Here is a 21,933-nt window from a genome sequence, read left to right as displayed (position 1 = left end):
CCCGTGACTAAATTCTTAGAAGCTTAGTGACTAAGTTCTCAGGGTATAGACTTTGCTCCTCTCCATGATTCTGGGTCATTTGGTTGGTGTTTGAAGGTGTGAGAACAATATTAGACTGCAGAGTTGGGAGGAATTTAGAAGAAAGCACTGTCTCTGCTTTGGTGAGTTTAATTTGAAACTAAGAAGGAAGGGGAGGTGGAGAACTGCTGGCTTTCTGCTGAGTGTTCTGGGCCTAGGAGTCAGAGGGAAGGGTGGCCTGGGGAAATAGCTCTCATGGGCTGAAGAGATCCGGTTATTTCTCCAAATTTACTCTCTTCTTTCCTAATCTTTAATTTTGAGTTGCACATGAATCTCCTGCTCCAAGAGAGAAACTGCTCTCCCTCAAAAGTAGAGCCAGGGCAGAGTTTGAAAACAAAAGTTTAAGATTTATCTGAGTAATAATGGATTTACCCATGATTCTATGGATTCATTCCCTATGTTTCTGTCCCTGTGATTAGAAGTCCTGACCTTCCTGCAGCTACCTATTCATGTATGCCACTCCAACCTCAGTAGAATCTGTGTGACAAGTTCCACAGACTGAGGTGAAAACTTCAAAAGAAGGAGGCCTCCTAGAACCAGTTGTGGAACTCTTGGCTGAAATAAAATATTGAGCCCTAGTTCTCATGGCAATTTATCTGTTTTATCTTTTTTATTCATTTTTTTATTTACAAGATGTTCCTGATAGCTTAGGCTAAGATCTTAAGTAAGAATAATGGGTAAGAAACCATCCCTTGAGATGGGGTCACTAACCATGGCCTTATCTCTGGAAAAACCAACATTTCACTTTATAAATCATGCATAAGATAGAATTGATAACTAAAAACTTTCCCAACAATAAAATTTTACATGGCTGCACATGTATCATTGGAAATAGGCTTTCGTATATTGTTTAAGAAAGCCTTAAATAAAAAGAATAAAAATACTTCAAATATATGCTTTGAAGATTTACAGAAAATCAGGTACTAGATGTTAAACAACAACTGATCATAAAAATGTATTAACTTGTTCTTGGAAATTTGCCACTAGCCTTAGATGATTTTTGTATTTTACTATGCCAAATGATTATAATAATATCTGTTCTACCTGACTGCTTCACTGAACACACTTTTCTTAGAAGTTGTAGTACTTGAATGAGAGAGAGAGGAAGAAAGGGAGAAAGGGAGAGAGGAAGAAAGGGAGACAGACAGAGGCAGGCAGACAGACACAGGGAGAGACAGAGGGAGTATGAGAGAGAAAAAACACTGGAGAAGCACACTTTCAGGAAGTGTCAGATTTCTATTCCTTTGGAACATGATGTCCCTATAGATCTCATCCTAAACTCATGGAATTGTCCAGTGTCAGCCTCCACAGCTGCAGAGATTACAGGTAAACATTACTGCCCCAGGACTTTTCTACTGTTCAAGAAATAAGCACCTGATTGAGTTTAATGATATAAAAGACTGAAAGATATCTGCTCATAGAAAGACCTAGAGAAATAAGAAAAAAAAAAGGGGACTTGGAGCAAAGAATCCAGGCATCACGCAAGCTAATGTAGACAACAGAAGACACAGGTCAGGCCTGCTGGTGTCCAGGTTGGCTTTGAAGGTTGTCACCAGCCCATCCTCTTCCCCTTTGCTCTCTCCAGCTCTTAGTTGTGGAAACCTGTGTTTTGAACTAGGGAAATACCTGTTTACCACTATATATAAGGAGATATTAAAATGCACATATTAGAGTTGTCAATTTTTAACTTTGAAAATGTCTAGGCAGTACACATTAAGCTGCTCCAGATAATACTACTCAGTATATAAAGCCTAGAACAATTTATTTGCCAGAAGTATTTGAAAAAGGACCATTTCTCATATGACATCAGCATCTTGAAATTTCATCATCAGGAAAGAAACATTTTTACGTTTTCCAGAGTTCCAATCAACCAGGAAATGGCGAAGACTCAACTCAAATTATAATGAAGTGAATTCATTAGTGCTAGTAGCTCAAAGTCTTGAAGCCAAATCAAAGGCTTGTCACCCAGAGGAGGCTGGGGGAGTGTATTTAAAAGTGGACTTCATAAATGTCTCATTTGTGTGGGATGTGTAGCTGACAAACTCCTTGTACTCCCCTCAGAAGAGAGGAGCTGTTTCACTTCCTGTTACACAGCAATACATGGGCTCAAATAAAAAAAAAAAAAAACAGAACAAGGAGTTAGTTATCTCATAGTAGTTTTATAATTCTGGGGAGGGGAACAAAGAGTTAAATTGGCCAGTAGCTTATAATTAGGAATTGAGAATAGTTGCCTAGCACAAAATGGAGTTTTCCTTAGCCATCACGACCCCAATAATTAAAAAACAATTTCTGTCTGTAGACTATTGTTTCAATTGAACAAAAGTACTTATTTTCCTTAATGTTGCTTGAAAAAAGATTTATTTTGTTGAGATTGAGGGACATTTGAGTACTTGTTTGGAAAACTAGTACAATGAAATATTCCTAAAATATATGGAGGTGAAGCTAATGAGGTCTACTAACGATGAGAGATATGGAAACTCGGCTGGCAATCTCTTGTCACCGAACAAGGTTCCAATAGTAGGACTGGGTTGCATCCAATTGAGTTGTTGGCCAAGAGGGGTGCACAGAATTCCTCCCAAACAAGCCAGACTGTTGCTAAGGCAAAAGATTCCTCTCTGCAAAGTGTTAGACTTCAGATACAGAATTTAGCATTAAAATGCATACCAACAGACCAAACCTCAAAAATTTCCCCTTTTTTGTTTAATTAAAAAGTTTTTTTTCTCTTATAACAATAAACAACTTGAGTTGAAACAATTATGAAAGTTCTTAGGTAAGATTTACATTCAAAAAGTCAATTCTTTTTTTATTTTTCAACTCAGGAGAAAGTTCAGAGTTCTGTGTCTAAATCAATTTCTTTCCTAACTTGCGTTATTAATCTAAAAACATCTTCTCAGACCTAGAATGTCTTCTTAAATCCAAAACAACTTAAGCTTATTATAAGACTATAACTATCAAGTCTTGATACATGGGAAGGAAAAAAAATATTACATGAATATGCAGAAAGTACAGACAAGAACTTCTAAAATTACAGAAATGACATACAATTTGATGTCTGCACAGCTATACAGTATTCTAAAACACTGGAATATCATCTTCAGCCCCCTGGCCTAGAATATCTGACAGATCTTTTGTGAAAAAAGAATAATAAAAGACTGTCTTACCCTGTCTTGGCAAAGCTTGGTAGTCAATGTCTCTGCACCCATTTGTCCTTTCTAGATAGCATTCTGTCTGAAAAAAAAAAAAAAATTAGGGCATTTTCTTTGCCTGGTGGCTGTCTTGACACAAATGAAACAATCTCTAATCCAAGTCGAATGGGGAGCTTCCAGGACCTGACATTTCTCAATGTCAAAAAAAAAAAAAAAAAAAAAAAACTTAAATTAATGGGGGAACAATGGAGGAGCTAGAGAAATTACCCAAGGAGCTAAAGGGAACTGCAACCCTATAGGTGGAACAACAATATGAACTAACCAGTACTCGGGAGCTCTTGTCTTTAGCTGCATATGTATCAAAAGATGGCCTAGTCGGCCATCACTGCAAAGAGAGGCCCATTGGACTTGCAAACTTTATATGCCCCAGAACAGGGGAACGCCAGGGCCAAAAAGGGGGAGTGGGTGGGTAGGGGATTGGGGGGGTGGGTATGGGGGACCTTTGGGATAGCATTGAAAATGTAAATGATGAAAATACCTAATAAAAAAATTCAAAAACATTCAATATCTGTTCCTCAAAAACTAATAAATAGTTCTAAAACAAAAATGAAAAAAAAATTAATGGGGGAAAAAATGTCCCAATGCTATATTCTAGAAGTCTCTGACATTTTTGAAGACCAACTATCTATTCATAGTAAATCTGCAAATATTGCCTTTTTCTAGTCATTTATTATCTGTTTATCCCTGTATGTATCTTTCTGTGATAATTCAGACTAGGATCTGGTCTTACTATGACATTGATTGTCAAACCATTAACTTGCATTTCTCAATCAGTCTTAACAGTTTGCAACAGCAGTACTTAAAAGGACTGGGACTAAATCTTGTATTTTTTTTAATGAGTTGCATAAGCACAATACCTATACAATAGTTTAAATATACAATCATTGTATTGTAATTTAAAAAAAAAACCTTTATTTCTATATGTAAAGGAGTTTGGTCATATATAGAACAAGTATGAAATATCTGTGCAATTTCCTTGGCTTGTTGCCAAATGATAGAAAATTCTTTTTTTATACTTTTGCTGTTAACATGCTGGTTTTGTTGATTTTTTATTTTAATAAAATTCTGAAGCCTCTAGCACACTTTCTAGCAATAGCTGATCAATTTCATCATCACCTTGTGCTAGAGAGACTGGTAGACCTGTATGGAATCTAATATGTGTAAAGTTTAATGGATGATTTTTATTTCTGATCACTTGTTGTAGTTGAATAAACAGTGAAGTCAATTTGGCATCATCCTAAATAAGTTCAACAGTTTCTGTACACAAAACAACTCTTTCTGCATAATGAGAGTCAGTTACTATATTAAGAGATTCTTGAAAATCTAGTAACACCATAAGAATTGCATATAACTATGATATTTTAACTGAATTATAAGGACTCTCAACTACCTGACTCATATCCAACCCTTCTCAATTTATTTACATCAGTATAAAATGTAAGAGCTCCAGAAATTGGTGTCCCTTTTACTGTACAGGGGAGAATACAACTAGCACGTTTTATAAACTGAAGTAGTTTGCTTTTTAGGTTCTTGTCAATTTCTCCCCCCTCCCCCAAAAATTACTACAAGCTCTTTGCAAATGTTCGTTTTCTGCCCATAATGAGACAATCTCAGCATTAGTAAAAGGTACCACAATCTCAAGGGATCTATTCCAGCTAATTGATAAAGTCTCGTTTTTCTTTTTAGAATCAGTTCAGAAAACTTTCTATATAGGTCTTTAATTTCTTACTCTCTTTCTGAGATTTAAATATCCATTCTAAGATATAATCTTCTATCTGCATAAGAATTCTCGTGGGAGGCTGGAGAGATGGCTCAGTTAGGAGCACTGACTGCTCTTCCGAAGGTCCTGAGTTCAGTTCCCAGCAACCATATGGTGGCTCACAACCATCTGAAATGAGATCTAATACCCTCTTCTGAGGTGTCTGAAGACAGCTACAGTGTACTTACATATAATAAATAAATAAATCTAAAGAAAAGAAAAGAAAAGGAAAGGAAAGGAAAGGAAAGGAAAGGAAAGGAAAGGAAAGGAAAGGAAAGGGAAGGAAAGGAAAGGAAAGAAAAAAAAGGAAAGAAAAGAAAAGAAAGAGAATTCTAGTGGGAGAATGAATAGAAGACAACTAAAATCCAAGCCCTCTTTGGATCAATGTGGTCCATATGGGCATTTTGTGGTTTCTTTTTTATCAGAGCCACTTCTTTTTTAAGCTTCAGCTGATAATCTTCTTGGGATATTTAATTCTTTATCACCTTGAAAGGTTTGAAAGAAATTACTCAGCTCATGAGTAGCTAAACCAATTGTAAGCCAAAGCTACTTTATATCTCCCAGTAATTTTTGAAAATCATTAAGAGTCTTAGTTGGTCTCTCCTGCTTCATATATTTTATAGTTGAATTTCCTGCAGAATCACCTTACATCCTAGTAATTAATAAAATCTCCTTTTATATTTTCATTTCTTCTTTAATATTTTTTCGAAGGTATCTCAATTTGAATCAGCTAGCAAAATATCATCCACATAATGGTAAATTATGGATTGAAGAAATTGTTTATGAATTATTTCCAGTGGCCATTGTATAAAATATTGGGATGTTAGAACTATTCAATATTCCCTGTGGCAAGACTTTCTGTTGGTACCTTTAGGTTGCCATTGAGTGCTTAATTGTGGGCAGCATGAAGGTAAATCAGTCTCTGTCTTGTTTAGACCATTAGTGATCTAAAGCATGCAAGCACACTCACGTACACACACATACACACACACATACACACACACATACACACACACACACACACACACACACACACACATGCACACACTAAGATTTATTTTGTTTGAGTGACTGCCTGTGTGCATATACATTTAAAGGAAAGGAACAGCTGTAGTGGTCAGAGGTGCTGGAGTCTCTCTAGCTAGAGTTACAGTTAGCTGTGAGCTGTTTCATGTGGTTATCAGTAGCTGGATTTGGGTCTTCTGCAACAGCCCTCTCTCTACTTCTATGTTGAATTAGTATGTGCATTTTACTGACTCATTTATTCACTTTTTTTTAATGTGCAAGTCTTTAATTTTAAAAAATATATACAGAAGAAGCCATGTATTTTACATAGGAATACACACATTAACAAAGCATTTCTTATAATTTTCCAAAACTCTATTTTGTCAGTCTGAAATTTATAAATTAAATATGTCAAACTTTTTAAGTTAAAATGAAATCCCTGAAACTACTGGATATGTTAGACATTCTCCCTTCCCCACCAAATCAAATAAGCAGAGAGTATTGGTCTGATTTGTTAAATAAGGTTTATTGTTATCTTTATTGCCTATAATCTAGAAGATTCAACTTTATTGTACCTTTGCAAACAGGATATATCTCTTTAAAACTGATCAAAAATTTCCTTACATATAGCTCTATATGGTAGATTACAGTACAACACTTCTCATAATTATAGAAACACCATAGAACCAAGGAGCATGGGGTAAGCTAAAGAAATACATCCTGAGCCATCTGAGCAAGATGATCTGGTGAATCCTTAGTGAAGGTTAGAAAACATGGTGAAGAGATACATGCACGCTGCAGTCAGGAGAGAAGCACCCTAAAACTAATTGCCTTATCTGCAACTAAAATACATTTGCCACTCTGTTTTCAGTATCTACTCAACTATAATTCAGTATGAAAATTCATGAAGCCTGTCCTTGTTTGTGGTAAACACTGCAGTACCACATACAGCTGTCAGCTGGCATGCTTATGAAACACCAAGCCTTGTATGTGATGCTTACTACGTGTTTCCTTGGTGTGTTCCCCAAGACTACACTATTCCAGTGTTACCAAAGATAATGTACAAACAGTCAATGGTGAAAAGTATTTGGTTTGTCTTCATTGTATACATCCTGGAGATGAAAAAAAAAAAAAACTAACCACTCCTCCATACCTTCCCTGAAGATAACCCAAGTTGGCTGACTAAACAGACAGTGCAGGCTATCAGTCCACTGTATGAGAGACTGAGTTGGGAAACCAAAGAGCTAGTGTAGTCTGCTGGCAGTTTGTACTGTGCAGATAAACCAAGAGCTCTTGGCTTTTGGGCGCCACTGTCCCAAAGACTTACAGCACTGAGGTGGGAACAACATAGCATAAACAGGGATCTGAGCTGCACAGCCTGTGGGATTGGCAACCTAGAGAAGATTGAGGGGATCCTCAGCCCCTCATGATTTGGTGTGAGTTTAATGTTTCCCTACACGTTAGCTGCTGTGGAAAAGGTAAAACAAAAAAATTATATAATAACTTTCTTATTTTCAACCAAATGCTCACATACAAAATAAACACTCTATGAATATGAGGTGGCTCTTTTTCTTCAAATTTTTAAAAAGAGAGAAAAACTGATAACCATTCATTTATGTAGTAAAAGTCTCATATACTCATCACTAAACAGAAATGGCATTTGTGATGATCACACAAAGGAGAAAAACTTTAGCCACTGTGGAGAGGCTCTGGCTACACCAGAATCTAAAGGTTTTATTGCTTTATCAGATTCCTAAGGCAGCCTTGTCCACAACCAGAAAAGAAACCAGCTCTCAAAGAAGCCATAGTAAGGCTATTTCCAATGCCTGTTATCTCTTATTCACTTTTTTTTTTAAATCCTATTTTATGTGAATCAGTATCTTACCTATATATGTATCTGTTCACCACTTGAATGCCCTGTGCCCAGAGATACCAGTAGTGGTTATTAGGTACCCTAGAATTGGAGTTACAATCAGTTGTGAGTCACCTCCCAGGTTCTGAAAAGGAAACCGAGGTCCTTTGGGAAAGCAACCAGTGCCCTAAACTGATGTTCCATCTTCCTTGACGAGCATATGTGTTTAACAATATTCAAACACATAAGTAAGGACTCAAATGAAATTGTACCATCTTTGATTTCTTTCAATACTTTTAGAGTTTTTGTGTGCAGATATTTCATCTTTCAATAGTTATGTTTCCCAATCCATTCTTTCTTGGTTTTAATAGTTTTATGAATGTGATCCCTCTTCTTTTTTCTTTTACTAAAGTGATTTATTCATTTATTATCATCTTACATATATAGGTGTATGCCTTCATGCATGTCTCTGCACCATATGGACAATATGCTGGCAGAGGCCAGAACAGGGTGTCAAATCCATGGACACTGAAGTTACAGGGGCAGTGAGAGCCATGTGAGGGTTGGGCATGGAAACAAAGATCCTCACAAGAGTGAGCAATGCAGCTGGGCCTGGTGGCATACGCCTTTAATCTCAACACTCACGAGGCAGAGGCAGGTGGATTTCTGAGTTCGAGGCCAGCCTGGTCTACAAAGTGAGTTCCAGGACAACCAGGGCTATACAGAGAAACCTTGTCTCTGAAAAAAAAAAAAAAAAAAAAAAAAGGAGTGAGCAACGCTCTTAGCACTCGGGGATCACTCCAGCCCTTTCTCTGTGTTTTAAATGTAACACTGTTTTGGTAAAGAGTCATCCTTGAATTAGACATCCTCTGCCCTCAGTATCTAAAGAAACTGGAGCCACCAGGCTCATCTTCTTAATTTCCTTATAGGGTCCCTCATTATTTGTGACATTTCTGTACTAAACATATCTTGCCTCTTTACTGAGCTCATTGTTTGTTCTATCACTTGTAAAATAGTTCTTACTTGTATGTCTAAAATTTGTTTCAGCTTTTTAATCTACATTTCCTCCATGTACTTACCTTGCAGTGATGGATAGAAATGGCAAAAAAATCCTTGTTTTCCACATAATTTTAAAAATAAAAAATATATATTTTTTCTATTGCCTTAAATTTGTTATGAGGTTAGCAGTGGTATTGTCATGTATGGCTTTAAAATACAAAAAGTTATGCCTATTTCTAGACAATTTTTAGAAATTTTTCAGTTCCTAAAAAGGTGTGTATTTTCAAATACTTCTTCTGCAATGAGTGTCAAGAGTTTCTTTGTGGGGGAATGGGGGGTGACACAGGTTTCTATGTCTAGACATAGGTGCACTGGAACTCACTCTATACTAAATTCACCTGCCTTACAAGCATGCACAACCACCATCACCTGGCTAATATATGGTGTGGCTAGTCCATTGGTTTTTCCTGCTAATACTACATATTATTGGGGAAAACTCTGTGTACTTTGAACTATAATTTTTGATGTGGATTTGAAGTCAGAATCATGCTGACACAAATACCTAGAGTATCTCATCAATGTTTTTGGCAAATTTCTAGACCATGATAAAATCTCAGCATTGACAGACACAAGACTCACATAACCCCAAGTAGAGCAGGGGCATAATTCCTCACATACTTTGTTCTGGCTATCAGTTTTGTCCTAGTGGCTACCTCTTTTTTTCTTTGGTCACCTCTACAGGTTAGAGCAGGCTCATGTGAAAAAAAGACTCCAGAGGGATTTTCATACATTTTCAATGTATTGAAGGCAAATGATCCTTCTGAGTGACCATCTTTATACATCTAGTACAACACACATAGACATTTATTAGATGGCAATCAGAGAAATCATTGCATGCGTAAATCAGTAGATGGGACTTATTATACTGCAGGTAAGCATTTGCTTTTTCTGGTAAGAATCTTGTAAGGAGAGGATCAGAGTGAGTCACACCACCTAGTGATGGCCAGAGACATGAGAGGTTTGGTGCTTTTGACACTGAAGATGGTGCCTGGGAATTGAAAGAGAAGGAGAGAAGGGAGGTTGCACAATGCTGTTGAAAGAAACACTTTCTGGTCTACTGAAAGGGGAATAACAATCCTGTGTCAAATTTGTCACTCTACCTAAGAGTAGAGCACTTTAGAGTATGAAGAAATGCTATTTGTTATGTCACTAAATATCCTTCTATATTTCTTCCTTTGTTCTTTTACCTTGTCACTTTAGTCCTTCCTTGATCTCTACAAAGTGTGGATTCTGCTCCTCCACTTCTTACATGGCCCTTTTAACCATCCCTATCATGCAGGGACCTAGAAAGACACAGAATCACAGCAATGATGGCCTCCTCAGCTCTGGCAATGGCAAAGGAAGAGGTGACCTGTCCAATCTGTCTGGAGCTTCTGAAGGAACCTGTGAGCACTGATTGTGGTCACAGCTTCTGCCAAACCTGTATCATACTGAACTATGTGTCCAACAGAAGAATGGATGGGGTAGGCAGCTGCCCTGTGTGCCGGGTTGGTTACCTGTTTGAGAATCTGAGACCTAATCAAAACATGATCAACATAGTAAAAAGGATCAAAGAGTTGAAGTCTATCCCAGAGGAGAAGGAGAAAGTGTTTTACTGTGCACAACATGGAGAGAAACTCAAGCTCTTCTGTAAGGAGGACAGGATGGCCATCTGCTGGGTTTGTGAGAGATCTCAGAAGCACCGTGGTCACCAGACAGCTCTCATTGAAGAGGTGGACCAGGAGTACAAGGTAAGAAGCAGGAGGGTACAGGAAACAAAGCATAAAACAGTAAGAGATGGGAAAGCTCCAGTTTGTGTGACAGGGTCCTAATCTGCACATCATAGACTTGAAACCTGGTATGTCATTCAATTCTTTTTAACGTTTTAAGTCCTAAAAGGTATGGTGATTTAATTCCACTAAATCATAAAAGAATCTGCCTGGATTACAATTACTAAAATACAACACAATATTTTGGAACTGCTTCTTTAAATTAAGTTGATGTCCAAGAAAGCCAAATCAGCAGAAGAACATCTGCTGATTCCTTCTGTGTTTATATCCTTTCAATGCTAACGTCAGATTCACTCAAAGGACCTAAGATGTCCATCTAGTGACATTCAACAATGGGGTTAATAAACATGTGACACACAGCAGTGAAAAGAATTGCATGTGGCAACTAAAACATCAGGGAAGAGAGGAAAGATTTCCATAATGAAAAGCACAGCAGCGAGTTCTGCGTTGGATGTTTTCTCTGTGTGTTGATGTTGTTGGTTTTTGAGCTGAAGGATTAACTCATAGGGACTGTGGCAGCCTGCACGGGTCCTAAAAGGGGCTGCACCCGATGGGATCCTAGAGCTGGAAGGAGAACTGGACTCATGTCCCAACCCCAAGCCCACAAGTCACCTGTAACTGAAGGCTAGTTGAAATGAAGAAATTATTTCTCTGCATGGGCGTCAAACTGGGAAGTAAACCATTCTAAAAAGAAAATCCCGAGCCCAGCAATAGAGAACAGCCAGCACAAATGCACCAAACCCTTGTTTGGATGTTCTTTCTCTCATAATGTTGTCTGAGATTTGTTCATTTGTTTGTCTGTTTGTTTTTTAGCTTTTACAACCTCATAGGTTCTTTGATTTTAATTTAATACATCAAATCTTTAATATATAAAGCTCTAGCTTTTATGATATCCCCATGACTTGGGAACCTTTGTGTCTCTGTGTCTACATGCACTTCTTATATTTTTTATTTAATACTTTTTATGGTTTCTTTGTTTTGTCGTATTCTAATATCTTTGGTCCTTTATTCATTATCACATATACTTTCTTTTACTATGTTATTGTCTCTTGCATGCCTCTTTGTTTGCCAACAAGAGACTGGAAGGATATGAATCTGGATGGGAGAAGAGGTTTGGGGGAAACCATAATCAGATTATATTGTATGTGGCTGGAGAGATAGTTCAGAAGTTAAGAGTATTGGCTGCCTTTCCAGAGGTTTGAAGTTCAGTTTCTACAAACCACATGATGTCTCACAACCATCTGTTATGGAATCTGATGCCCTCTTCTGTCTTGCAGGCAAACATTAAAGTAGAGCGCTCATACATGTAAATAAATAAATCTTTTTAATGATGCTTTAAAATCTATTGATTTAAAAATTAATTTTTAAGGGAAGAAAAATATCTTAAATATGTAATTTAAAAAACCAAAGAAGAAAAGAAACAGAAAAACAGTGTTTATGTGGCCAGTGTTCAGGTTTCAGTCCCAAGATCTGGTTGCTGGCGTGAAAGGATCTCTGAATGTCAGTAGTATGCTTGTCCACACCAAAACTCCAGGCCAGCCAGGGACACGTAGCCTGACCAAGTTTTAAAAAAATGTGTAGGTGTAAAATGAGGAAATGTATGGGGTGTATGATATATAAGTATACTTACATGAAAGATGAGAAAATTAACAAAACAGGCCCAGTTCTCTGATGCTGGATACAAAGTAACAAAATTTTACTTGGTGGGATGATTGACTAAAAGAGATTCCTCTGCTTCAGCAGTCCTACTAACCACACAACTTGACTCTGATACAATTCCTTTCTCACAGGAGAAGCTGCAGGCAGCTCTGAAGAAGCTGATGGAAAATGAAAAAAGATGTGATAAATGGCAGGATGACCTTCAGCAACAGAGAGCTGACTGGGAGGCAAGTGGGACCCTTCCTAAGGGAGTCAGCCTGATGCCCAAGAGGGACCTGGACAAGAAGCTCCTGGGGTCTTTACATCCTGGGATTTGGTGAGGCCAAGAGGCCTTGATACTCCTCCCTACTGGTTCCCCTGGCTGGAGATGCAGAGTCAGTGTATCACACCTGAGCTGGGCTCTGTGAGGACCTGGCACCATGGAGGATGCTTGGTCAGAATGGCTGCTGGGTCCTACTCCTGTGGTGCTTTTTGAAGCTCAGAATTTGGGGGAAGATGCTTGGGAACAGGCCACAGTTCTATTTCTAGGGTTGAGCTTCCTCAGGGATTCAGAGGGGGAATGAGGAATATGTAGTCAGGCAAAAGTATCTTGGGCAGCTGAGTAAAAAAAGAGAGACATCCTACTTAGGCTCATATGGTCTTGGTAAAGGAGACCTTATATTTTTTATACAAAACATTGTAACCAAACATTAAAAGGAGACACCGCTTCCCAAAGGTTCCCTTCCCTTTCCTAAGCCCAAGTCCCTGTGAAAACTCCCCACCCAGAGCAGTATTTCTCTATCACCAAGTCTCATTTGATCAGACTGAATTCTGCTCCCTTTTGTTACACCTGAAGAATCAAATACAGCGTGATGTGGAATATGTTCAGATGGAGCTTAAAGGACTAAGAGACCTCCTGGACTCCAAGGAGAATGAGGGGCTGCAGGAGCTGAAGAAAGAGAAGGAAGAGGTTATGGAAAAGCTGGAAGAGTCTGAAAATGAGCTAAGGGAGCAGACAGAGTTGGTGAGAGACCTCATCTCAGATGTGGGACATCAGTTGGCGCTCTCAACCATGGAAATGCTGCAGGTAAGACAGCAGGAGGTCCCAGTGTCTGAGAGTTAGGGAACAGGAAGCCATTGCCCTCCCTCTCTGCTGTTGTGATTTTCCTGGTGATAACAATGAGCATTTCCTGAACTCTTTCCTGACTCAGTTTCAAAGGCAGCAGGAATTACTGGATACATGAATGCCAAGGGAAAAGTGTATATTATTGGTTTATCAACAACTTCTCAGAACTGAAGCTGAATCTTGGAAAGAAGATCTCTTGCTTCATGGTATTATTACACTGCTCTATTGCTGAGCATATGTGAAGCACATTTTCAACTGTCAAGTTAGCTATTTGACCCGAATTTGAAATTAGTACAGTTCGTTTCTCCCTCTGGTGATTTGAGATTTGTACCCCCACTGCCTTTGATTCCATTGGAAATGCGATTTGTGATGGGGATACGATTTGACTTTTATCACATTTTTTTCTTTTTAATATTTTTTATTAGGTATTTTCCTCAGTTACATTTCCAATGCTATCCCAAAAGTCCCCCATACCCTCCTCCCAACTCTCCTACTCACCCACTCCCACTTTTTGGCCCTGGCGTTCTCCTGTACTGAGGCATATAAAGTTTGCATAACCAATGGGCCTCTCTTTCCACTGATGGCCGACTAGGCCATCTTTTGATACATATGCAGCGAGAGACAAGAGCTCCTGGGTACTGGTTAGTTCATATTGTTGTTCCACCTATAGGGTTGCAGATCCCTTTAGCTCCTTGGGTACTTTCTCTAGCTCCTCCATTGGGGGCCCTGTGATCCATCCAATAGCTGACTGTGGTCATCCACTTCTGTGTTTGCTAGGCCCCAGCATAGTCTCACAAGAGACAGCTATATCAGGGTCCTTTCAGCAAAATCCTGCTAGTGTATGCAATGGTGTCAGCGTTTGGAGGCTGATTATGGGATGGATCCCTGGATATGGCAGTCTCTAGATGGTCCATCCTTTTGTCTCTGCTCCAAACTTTGTCTCTGTAACTCTTTCCATGAGTGTTTTGTTCTTTTATCACATTTTTAAGTAATTTATTTCAAAGTCATAGTGTGGTAATTAATACCTCTGTAGGAATTTGTTTCTTTTATCTGAATTATCATCTTGTAGACCTTGCTGGTTCTAGAAATTCTTCATAGTCCTTTAACTGCTTCTTTTTCATTGTATTGTTTTAATTATAACTAAAAACATTCATAATGGAAAGAATTATGCATCTATATCTAAAGAGAGCTAGTTAACATAATAACTACAGCCAACATACTTCATAATTTTGCAATTTTATCTCTTGACTAATGAGCCTGATATTTTTCTGTGCCTCCAGCCCCTGATAAACCCACTCAAATTTGCCGTTGTGAGATGAAATATTTTTACATGACACATATTTCAATTATATCATTTAGTTTTTTTTTTCAGCTAGGTGTGAATAACAAATTCTCTGAGTTCAGAAAAGTTACCAAATGCTTTTAAATGCCTGATATTTTAAAATATATGCTGATCATTCCATTTTTATCCATTCATCTGTTTATGAGTTCTCCAATTGACCTACTATTTTATCTATTATACTAATGATTCCGTGGACATGGACATACTGAGTTCTTCATGAGGACCAACTTCTGCAACAAAATTCATTTCTATGTAGAATAATTAGTTCTCTCACAAAATCCCTTTTACTGTGGAATATGCTTTTGTTTGTTTACATTATGTAAGATAAATCCATATGTAGTAGCCTGTAATCTCAGAACTTCAGAGTTTCTAATATACAGAAATAAAAATATATAGATGAACAGGCCACAATAATGAAAAGAAAATATAGGCTTTCTTTTACTCCAGCAGCTGGGATGCAAGAACAAATTAATCTTAGGTGGGTTCAAAGCCAGCATGCTGTATGTAGTGAGTTACAGGCCAGCATGGTTACAGAGTGAGATTCACAACCCTCAAGGTAAATATTGCAAGAGATTGCAGAATATCCAGCGCTAAATAGAACATATATGCTGCACCACTAATTCAAAGACCCAGGGAACACTGGAGAAGAAAGGACATAAAGAGTGTAAGAGCCAGATGTGGATGACAACAAAAAAAATTATCTTTTTGACACAGCTTAGCAGCAGCCCATATGAACTAAGATTGGTTTTGACACCAAACCCAAGACCTGTGTAAGCCCAAACAATACCAAATTCAAGGACAGAAAGCAAACTTGTTTAGGAAACTCACTTGCACTGCAGGAGCTACTAGTAATTCTTAACTGCAGGAAGAAAGGGATTGTAGTTCTTTAAGAATGTAAATTTGCATATATCTACCAATATCCAGCGGAACCCAAACCTCCAAGAATTCTTACATAGTGTTATGTTTCAAACCCAGGAAAAATGGCAAATTATGGTACCTATTTAATATATCGCAAGGTCCTGCCAGTCAGGTCTTGATGTCTGTCCTCAATAAGCCAATATAAAGGAGTGTAATTAATATTGGAAAGCAGAAAAAGGAGATTTACTAAAGGAGGCCGCATTTTGAAAAGAGAGAAAGAGATTTTAAAAACCTATTGTGCATCTTCAGGTTCCCTAAGTGAGATCAAAATTTAAATAAAGAGTCAAGAATATGCACCTATGTGTAGTCCAAGTCAAGGTATGGTCCTGTGCATCATTCTCCCATCATGATCTGCGTCACAGTGTCAAACTTTAAGATGGTCAGACAAGTCATTACTTGTTTGAAATCTCTTGAGGAAACCAGCTCTTCCCCTGGATAGAGCTGTTTTCCTTCTCTGAATATGAGATTCTGGAGAAATCCTCCTTTCTTTGGAGTCTTTGTTTCAACAGTTTGATGGTCAAATTGAGAGACATGAATATCTGTTCAGATCAACTTCTTTTTTTAATTTATTTTTTATTAGATATTTTCTTTATATACATTTCAAATGCTATCCTGAAAGTTCCCTATACCCTCCCTCTGCCCTGCTCCCCTACCTACCCACTCCCGCTTCTTGGCCCTGGCATTCCCCTGTACTGGGGCATATAAAGTTTGCCAGGCAGTGGTGGCACACATCTTTAATCCCAGCACTTGGAAGGCAGAGGCAGGTGAATTTCTGAGTTCAAGGCCAGCCTTGTCTACAGAGTGAGTTCCAGGACAGCCAGGGCTACACAGAGAAACACTGTGTTGGAAAGAAAGAAAGAAAGAAAGAAAGAAAGAAAGAAAGAAAGAAAGAGAGAGAGAGAGAGAGAGAGAGAGAGAGAGAGAGAGAGAGAGAGAGAGAGAGAGAGAGAAGGAAGGAAGGAAGGAAGGAAGGAAGAAAGAAAGAAAGAAAGAAAGAAAGAAAGAAAGAAAGAAAGAAAGAAAGAAAGAAAGAAAGAAAGAGAAAAAAAGTTCAGATCAACTTCTTTCCAGCCAGGACAACTAAAAAGAGAAGAAAAACAGAAGGGGGAAGGGTGAGGAGGGTGGCTTTTTGAGAGATCTGCTTAGCTGGTTGTAAGTATTAAATATTCTAACCTTCTGGTCCTTTTGACTTCCTCATTATTAATATATCAAACCATGTTTAAATGACCAAAATAATTTAGGGTTTAGCTTCTCATACATGTAAGTTGCATATAAGGGAGTAGAGAGCTAACATGTAACATGAAAAGAGGCATGTGTTTATGTGTTTAACAATATGTACATCAAAACCTGTTTAAGCTCTCTAACTATTGCTTCTTCATGCTTAGTCTCCAATGCCTGGTAGTATAAGAAAGAAATGGCGTATTAATTTGCATATATGACAAATCATGAGCCATACACTGTATTTATATCATGACTTGGGGACCTGTAGGTGACTGATTTGATTCTCTTTTGATTTTGTCTGTGTGAGCAGTAAGAGTGTGACCACCATTTGCAAGAATATAAAGAACATGCTATTAACTGTGATTTCTCCTTCTCCCTAGGGCATGAATTCTGTTCTAACAAGGTATGTCAGGGCAATAGGAAAGGATAGCCCTATTGTGTGGTGGAAATTATTTGACAGTTAGAATGATAGCAAGTCAAGGGTGGTCAAATGTCAAAAGGCTTGAGATGTGAAGGTCAATTTTTTTATCCTTAGGATTCAGGTCCTGAGACTGAAACAGCCTCAAACTATCCCCCCAAAAAGAAGAAGAACATACCAAGTTCAGGATCAAGTTCAGGATCTGAATGTCATGCTGCAAGCAATTCAAGGTTAGGGCTGCTAAATCTGATTTGTTGTTTGATTTTGGGTGTGGCTGAGCTACATATGGAAGAAAGTAAGGATTCTGAATGTGGGTAGAGGAACTCAGGAGAGCAGATACTGTGTCCCTATGGCATCATTGTATATGGTGGGAAATCATCATTCATCCCATACTGTATCAGAATTTCCAAACCTTCCCTTCATATGGACAAGAGATGGGCTTTAATGGTTTGATTCCTTCACTGTATTTACTGCTGTGAACTTTCATCATTTCAGGGCTCATGTATGTCCGACGATATTGGGGTAAGGAGAAACCACAGCACCATGAATCCCTCTCCTCTCAATGTCTTCCAGAGTTTATTTCTCTGTTAAGTCGCAGTTTCACATTGCTTCTCCCACTATGCACAGCAATCTGCCTCTGCTTGATTTAAAAAAGGCTTCTCCATGTTTCTTCTCTCTTTCTCATTTGTCCTCTGTTCCTTAAGTTACAAATAAGCAGTGCCTTGTATTTCATGTGACTTAAAACTTATGTGTCTCATTTTTCTGCAGTTCATGTGACTCTCTATGCAAACAACCATGCAGTAATTGCCATTAACAAAGAAAAAAGACAAATACAACATACAAGTTACTATAAAAGGAATCTGCAAATTTCTAAGACCTATAACTTGGGTGTCCTGGGATATCCAGCTATCTGCTCAGGGAAACATTACTGGGAAGTAGACGTGTCTAGAAAAAAGACCTGGATCCTGGGATTAAATGATGGACTGTGTGTTCAACCTCAACTTCATTCTATAAGTGAAATGGGCTTCAAAGTCAAATATAATTCTAGTGTGAAACAATGTGGTAATTATCAGCATAAATATGGCTACTGGGTTATAGGGATGAAGAATTGGTCTGTATACAATGCCTCTGATGAGTGTTCTGTTACCCACAATTCCAGTGTTTTGGCCCTCTCTCTGTCTGGTCCTCCCAGTCGTGTTGGAGTTTTCCTGGACCGGGAAGCTTGTACTCTCTCATTTTATGATGTTTCTAACTTTGGAGCTCTCATCTATAGGTTCTATGAACCTTTCTTCCCTCATACAGTCTATCCATATTTTAATCCTATGGAATGTTCAGAGCCAATGACAGTATGTGGGCCATCCTCATCAATCTCTGTGGAAACACAGTCAAAAGAATGACCCATGGCAAACATTGCCTTGGGACCTGTGAGAGCGACCACAGAAAATAAGCTGGAGGGCCTTTTGCCTCAAGGACATTTTGTTCCTTAGATTGTTCTTGGAAATGATTTTTTATTTCCTGCAACCAGCATTTGCATTCAGCCTATAAGATACGTTTACTCTTGTTGAATGTTAGAACATAGCTATAGAATCCATTTCTGTGAGAGTATATGCTGAGTGCTAGCCTCAATATATGCTGATTCTAGACATGGCCTTGTGCCTTGATTTCTGGCTTTCCCAGTTATAATCTATAGTATAGTGTAGACCATCATGTTTAAATTTGTCTGTCCTAAGAAAGTTGTGGGAAAGGGTTACTCTGTTAATATTTAGTATATGCTTACTGGCATTTATTTACATGTTTTTATAATTATATTATTCTGAACTCAAACAATCTTCCTTAAAGTGTTGCTTTCTTTTTTACATTCATGTCTAAAAACACAGTGAAACTGAAGTGAAGTTGACTGTAGCATTAGAGTGTAGGCCTCACCACCACCCTCATTTATTAAGGTCTTCAAATCTCAGGTCTTGCAGAGAGATCTGCCAAGGTGGGCAAAGGTCTACACCTCTTCCTTTTGTGGTACTAGAGATGGAAGCTATGACCTTCTACATTCTGAGAAGAGGCTCCACCAGAGAGCTTCTTGCCTCAGAGCTGTCAGGTCTCCATAACCCAATTCTTTCTGTCACTGACAAAAGATGAAAGAAAGTTCTTCTTCAACTTGTCTAGCACTTTAGAAAATTAAATATGAGTCTCTCACTAAGGAATGGGTCTTAGCAGAAGGTCAGTTTAACCACAATGCTCGTGTTTCATCAAAGAGTTAAGAAGGAACCTCCCAAATAACATCCACTAAGACCAGGTGTTTAGAGTATCCAGGTTCTAATCCTGCCTCTCCACATAGCAGTGTAACCCTGAATAACATCCTCTAAAGCCTATGTTTGCTTGGGTTTATCTTTTTTGTCTCATTTTTGAGTGTGTGTGTGTGTTACAATTTTGGTATAAATGGTGACTCTATATTGTACATCATTGTAGTAAAATAAATTTGGGATCTTCAGAAGACTCCAAGAAAAAGAACCCTTTCTTCCAAGAGTGACAATCTGAGTTCTTTTACTCAGTCCTAGAAGTTGGCAGCCAACTCTAATAGAGTATTCTCATCCTCCACACACATGCAGTAGGACACATAGGCTAAAACACCTAGACAAATACAAAATGAATTGTGAGATTTTTAGTAAGAGAAGAAGTACAATGTGTATAATGCATCCACTGCTCACTCAGCAAATGGTAGTTGTGCTAATTACTGGGAAGACATGCTGTACTAGTGTTGCATGCAGCAGTGGACAAATGGGTGAACTAAGACTTGGCTCTCCTCATGTGTTGCTATTAGATCCTGTAAACTGTCATCAGGGCTCCTCAAACATGTTATAAATATCTATTAATATTTTGGGGTTTTACATTTATTTTCTGAGAGACTTTTTTAGCTACATTTGTTAACATGTAAGTGAAATTCAATGATTATGCATTTTTTAATTAATCATTTTATGTATTTACACTCCAAATATTGTTTCCCCTCCTGGTCCCCCATCCCAGTGTGTTTCACCCCATGCCATTTCTCCTTTGCTGCTGAGGGAGAGGACCCCAACACACTTTCCTACTCCCATCCTACCAACACCACATCTGGTATATTCCTAACATAGAGCATCAAGTCTCTACAGGATTAAGCATGTTCTCTTCTATTGAGGCCAAACAAGGCAGTCCTCTGCTATTTATGATGTGCCATGGCCACAGACCAGCTCCTGTATGCTCTTTGGTTGGTAGCTTAGTCTCTGGGAACTCTTCGGGGTCAGGGATAGTTGAAACTGTTGGTCTTCCTATGGGATAGCCATCCCCTCTAGCTCCTTCAGTCCTTCCCCTATCTCTCTTTTTTTTTTTTCAACTTGGCACTGGACATTTTGTTTGTTTGTTTGTTTGTTTTTAAGTTTAGAGAAAGAATTGTATTAAAGTTTTGAAAAACTATGTTTGGTATACATTTCCCCAAACTTTTGCCCTGCAGATTTTCTTTTTTTCTTTTTTTTCTTTTTTTTTTTTTAATTAGGTATTTTCCTCATTTACATCCCCGACCTCAGTCCAATGGTTGACTGTAAGGATATGGGTTCATCTCAGTCAGCTGATGTAGAGTCTCTTAGAGGACAGCCATACTAGGATCCTATCTGCAAGCACAACATGGCATCAGTAATAGTGTCAGCATTTTGTGCCTGAGCATGCGATAGACCCCAAGTTGGGCCGGTCACTGAATGGCCTTTCCTTTTTTCTATGCTTCATTTTTGTCCTTGCATTTCTTTTAGACAGGAACAATTTTGGCTCAAAAGTTTTGAAGGCCCCCATGACTCCACTGGGGGCCCAGTCTATCTACTGGAGATGGTCTCTTCAGGTTTCATCTCTCCACTGTTGGGCATTTTCAAAATTTCCTTCCTTTGTCATGGGGTCTCCCCCATTGAGTCCTAGGAGCCTTTTACATTCCAGGTTTCTAGAGCTTTCTAGAGCTTTTTCCCTCAGCCACCACCCCAAGCAGATGCATATTTCTATTAATTCTCCTGGCACACCAAGCTTCTCTGCTGTCTTCCCCATACCTGGTTCTGTACCCCTTTCCCCTCCCCCTTTCCTCTTCCACCCAGGTCCCTCCCTCTCACTGCCTCCTATGATTATTTTGTCCCCCCCTTCAAAGTGAGATTTACAGTCATTGATAATGATGACAATGATACCAATAATCCTTACCCTTGGTTGCACTGTGAAATATAAACAATAGAATGTCTTGGAACTTACATTGTTTCTGCCATGTAAATGGTATCTGATATGGTATCTGGTAAGTTTTGTCTCTCTTTTGATGTGGCGATAATAAAGTATTATTCAGATCTGCCATGGTGGTTGTGATACAATCCCAGTACTTAGGGGACAGAGACAGGAAGATTTCTGTGCATTTGAAGCCAGGCTCAGTTATAGACACCATTGTTGTAGGTTGGTTTGCTTTGCTTTTAAAGAAGAATGTGCTAAACTCTGAATGAAGTTTGTGGTCCAAGAGGACATAGTAAGAGATTACTGAAGGAAAGGAGTTTA

The 21,933-nt window shown here is 38.5% G+C and overlaps 1 protein-coding gene across 3 annotated transcripts; it reads left to right on the top strand.

Annotated features, from left to right (window-relative positions):
* Trim30c (tripartite motif-containing 30C) lies at positions 1-21,736 on the top strand. Of its 3 annotated transcripts, none has more exons than NM_001378693.1 (8): positions 75-161; positions 10,239-10,689; positions 12,519-12,614; positions 13,223-13,453; positions 17,354-17,376; positions 17,509-17,621; positions 17,887-17,913; positions 18,160-21,736. In NM_001378693.1, exons 2-8 carry the CDS (start codon positions 10,267-10,269, stop codon positions 18,786-18,788), a joined length of 1,542 nt encoding a protein of 513 aa, NP_001365622.1. In that variant the 5' UTR covers positions 75-161; positions 10,239-10,266; the 3' UTR covers positions 18,789-21,736. The 3 variants fall into 3 exon arrangements, with proteins under 3 accessions (XP_030099047.1, NP_001365622.1, NP_001365621.1); NM_001378692.1 differs by having other exon boundaries at positions 10,160-10,689; XM_030243187.1 differs by lacking the exon at positions 18,160-21,736 and having other exon boundaries at positions 1-161; positions 17,887-18,148.
* Positions 21,737-21,933: the final 197 nt, after the last annotated feature.

Source organism: Mus musculus, chromosome 7, assembly GCF_000001635.26.
Source record: "Mus musculus strain C57BL/6J chromosome 7, GRCm38.p6 C57BL/6J".
NCBI lineage: Eukaryota > Metazoa > Chordata > Mammalia > Rodentia > Muridae > Mus > Mus musculus.
Note: the sequence above shows the minus strand (reverse complement) of the source record. Positions and strands in the feature narration are given on the sequence as shown.

Excerpts from the sequence above, each read along its gene's own strand:
- Trim30c (NM_001378693.1), top strand. The coding sequence starts at position 10,267 with ATGATGGCCTCCTCAGCTCTGGCAATGGCAAAGGAAGAGGTGACCTGT. Across the intron at positions 13,454-17,353 it reads CAACCATGGAAATGCTGCAG|GGCATGAATTCTGTTCTAAC; the intron begins GTAAGACAGCAG and ends CCTTCTCCCTAG. Across the intron at positions 17,914-18,159 it reads GTATGTCCGACGATATTGGG|TTCATGTGACTCTCTATGCA; the intron begins GTAAGGAGAAAC and ends ATTTTTCTGCAG.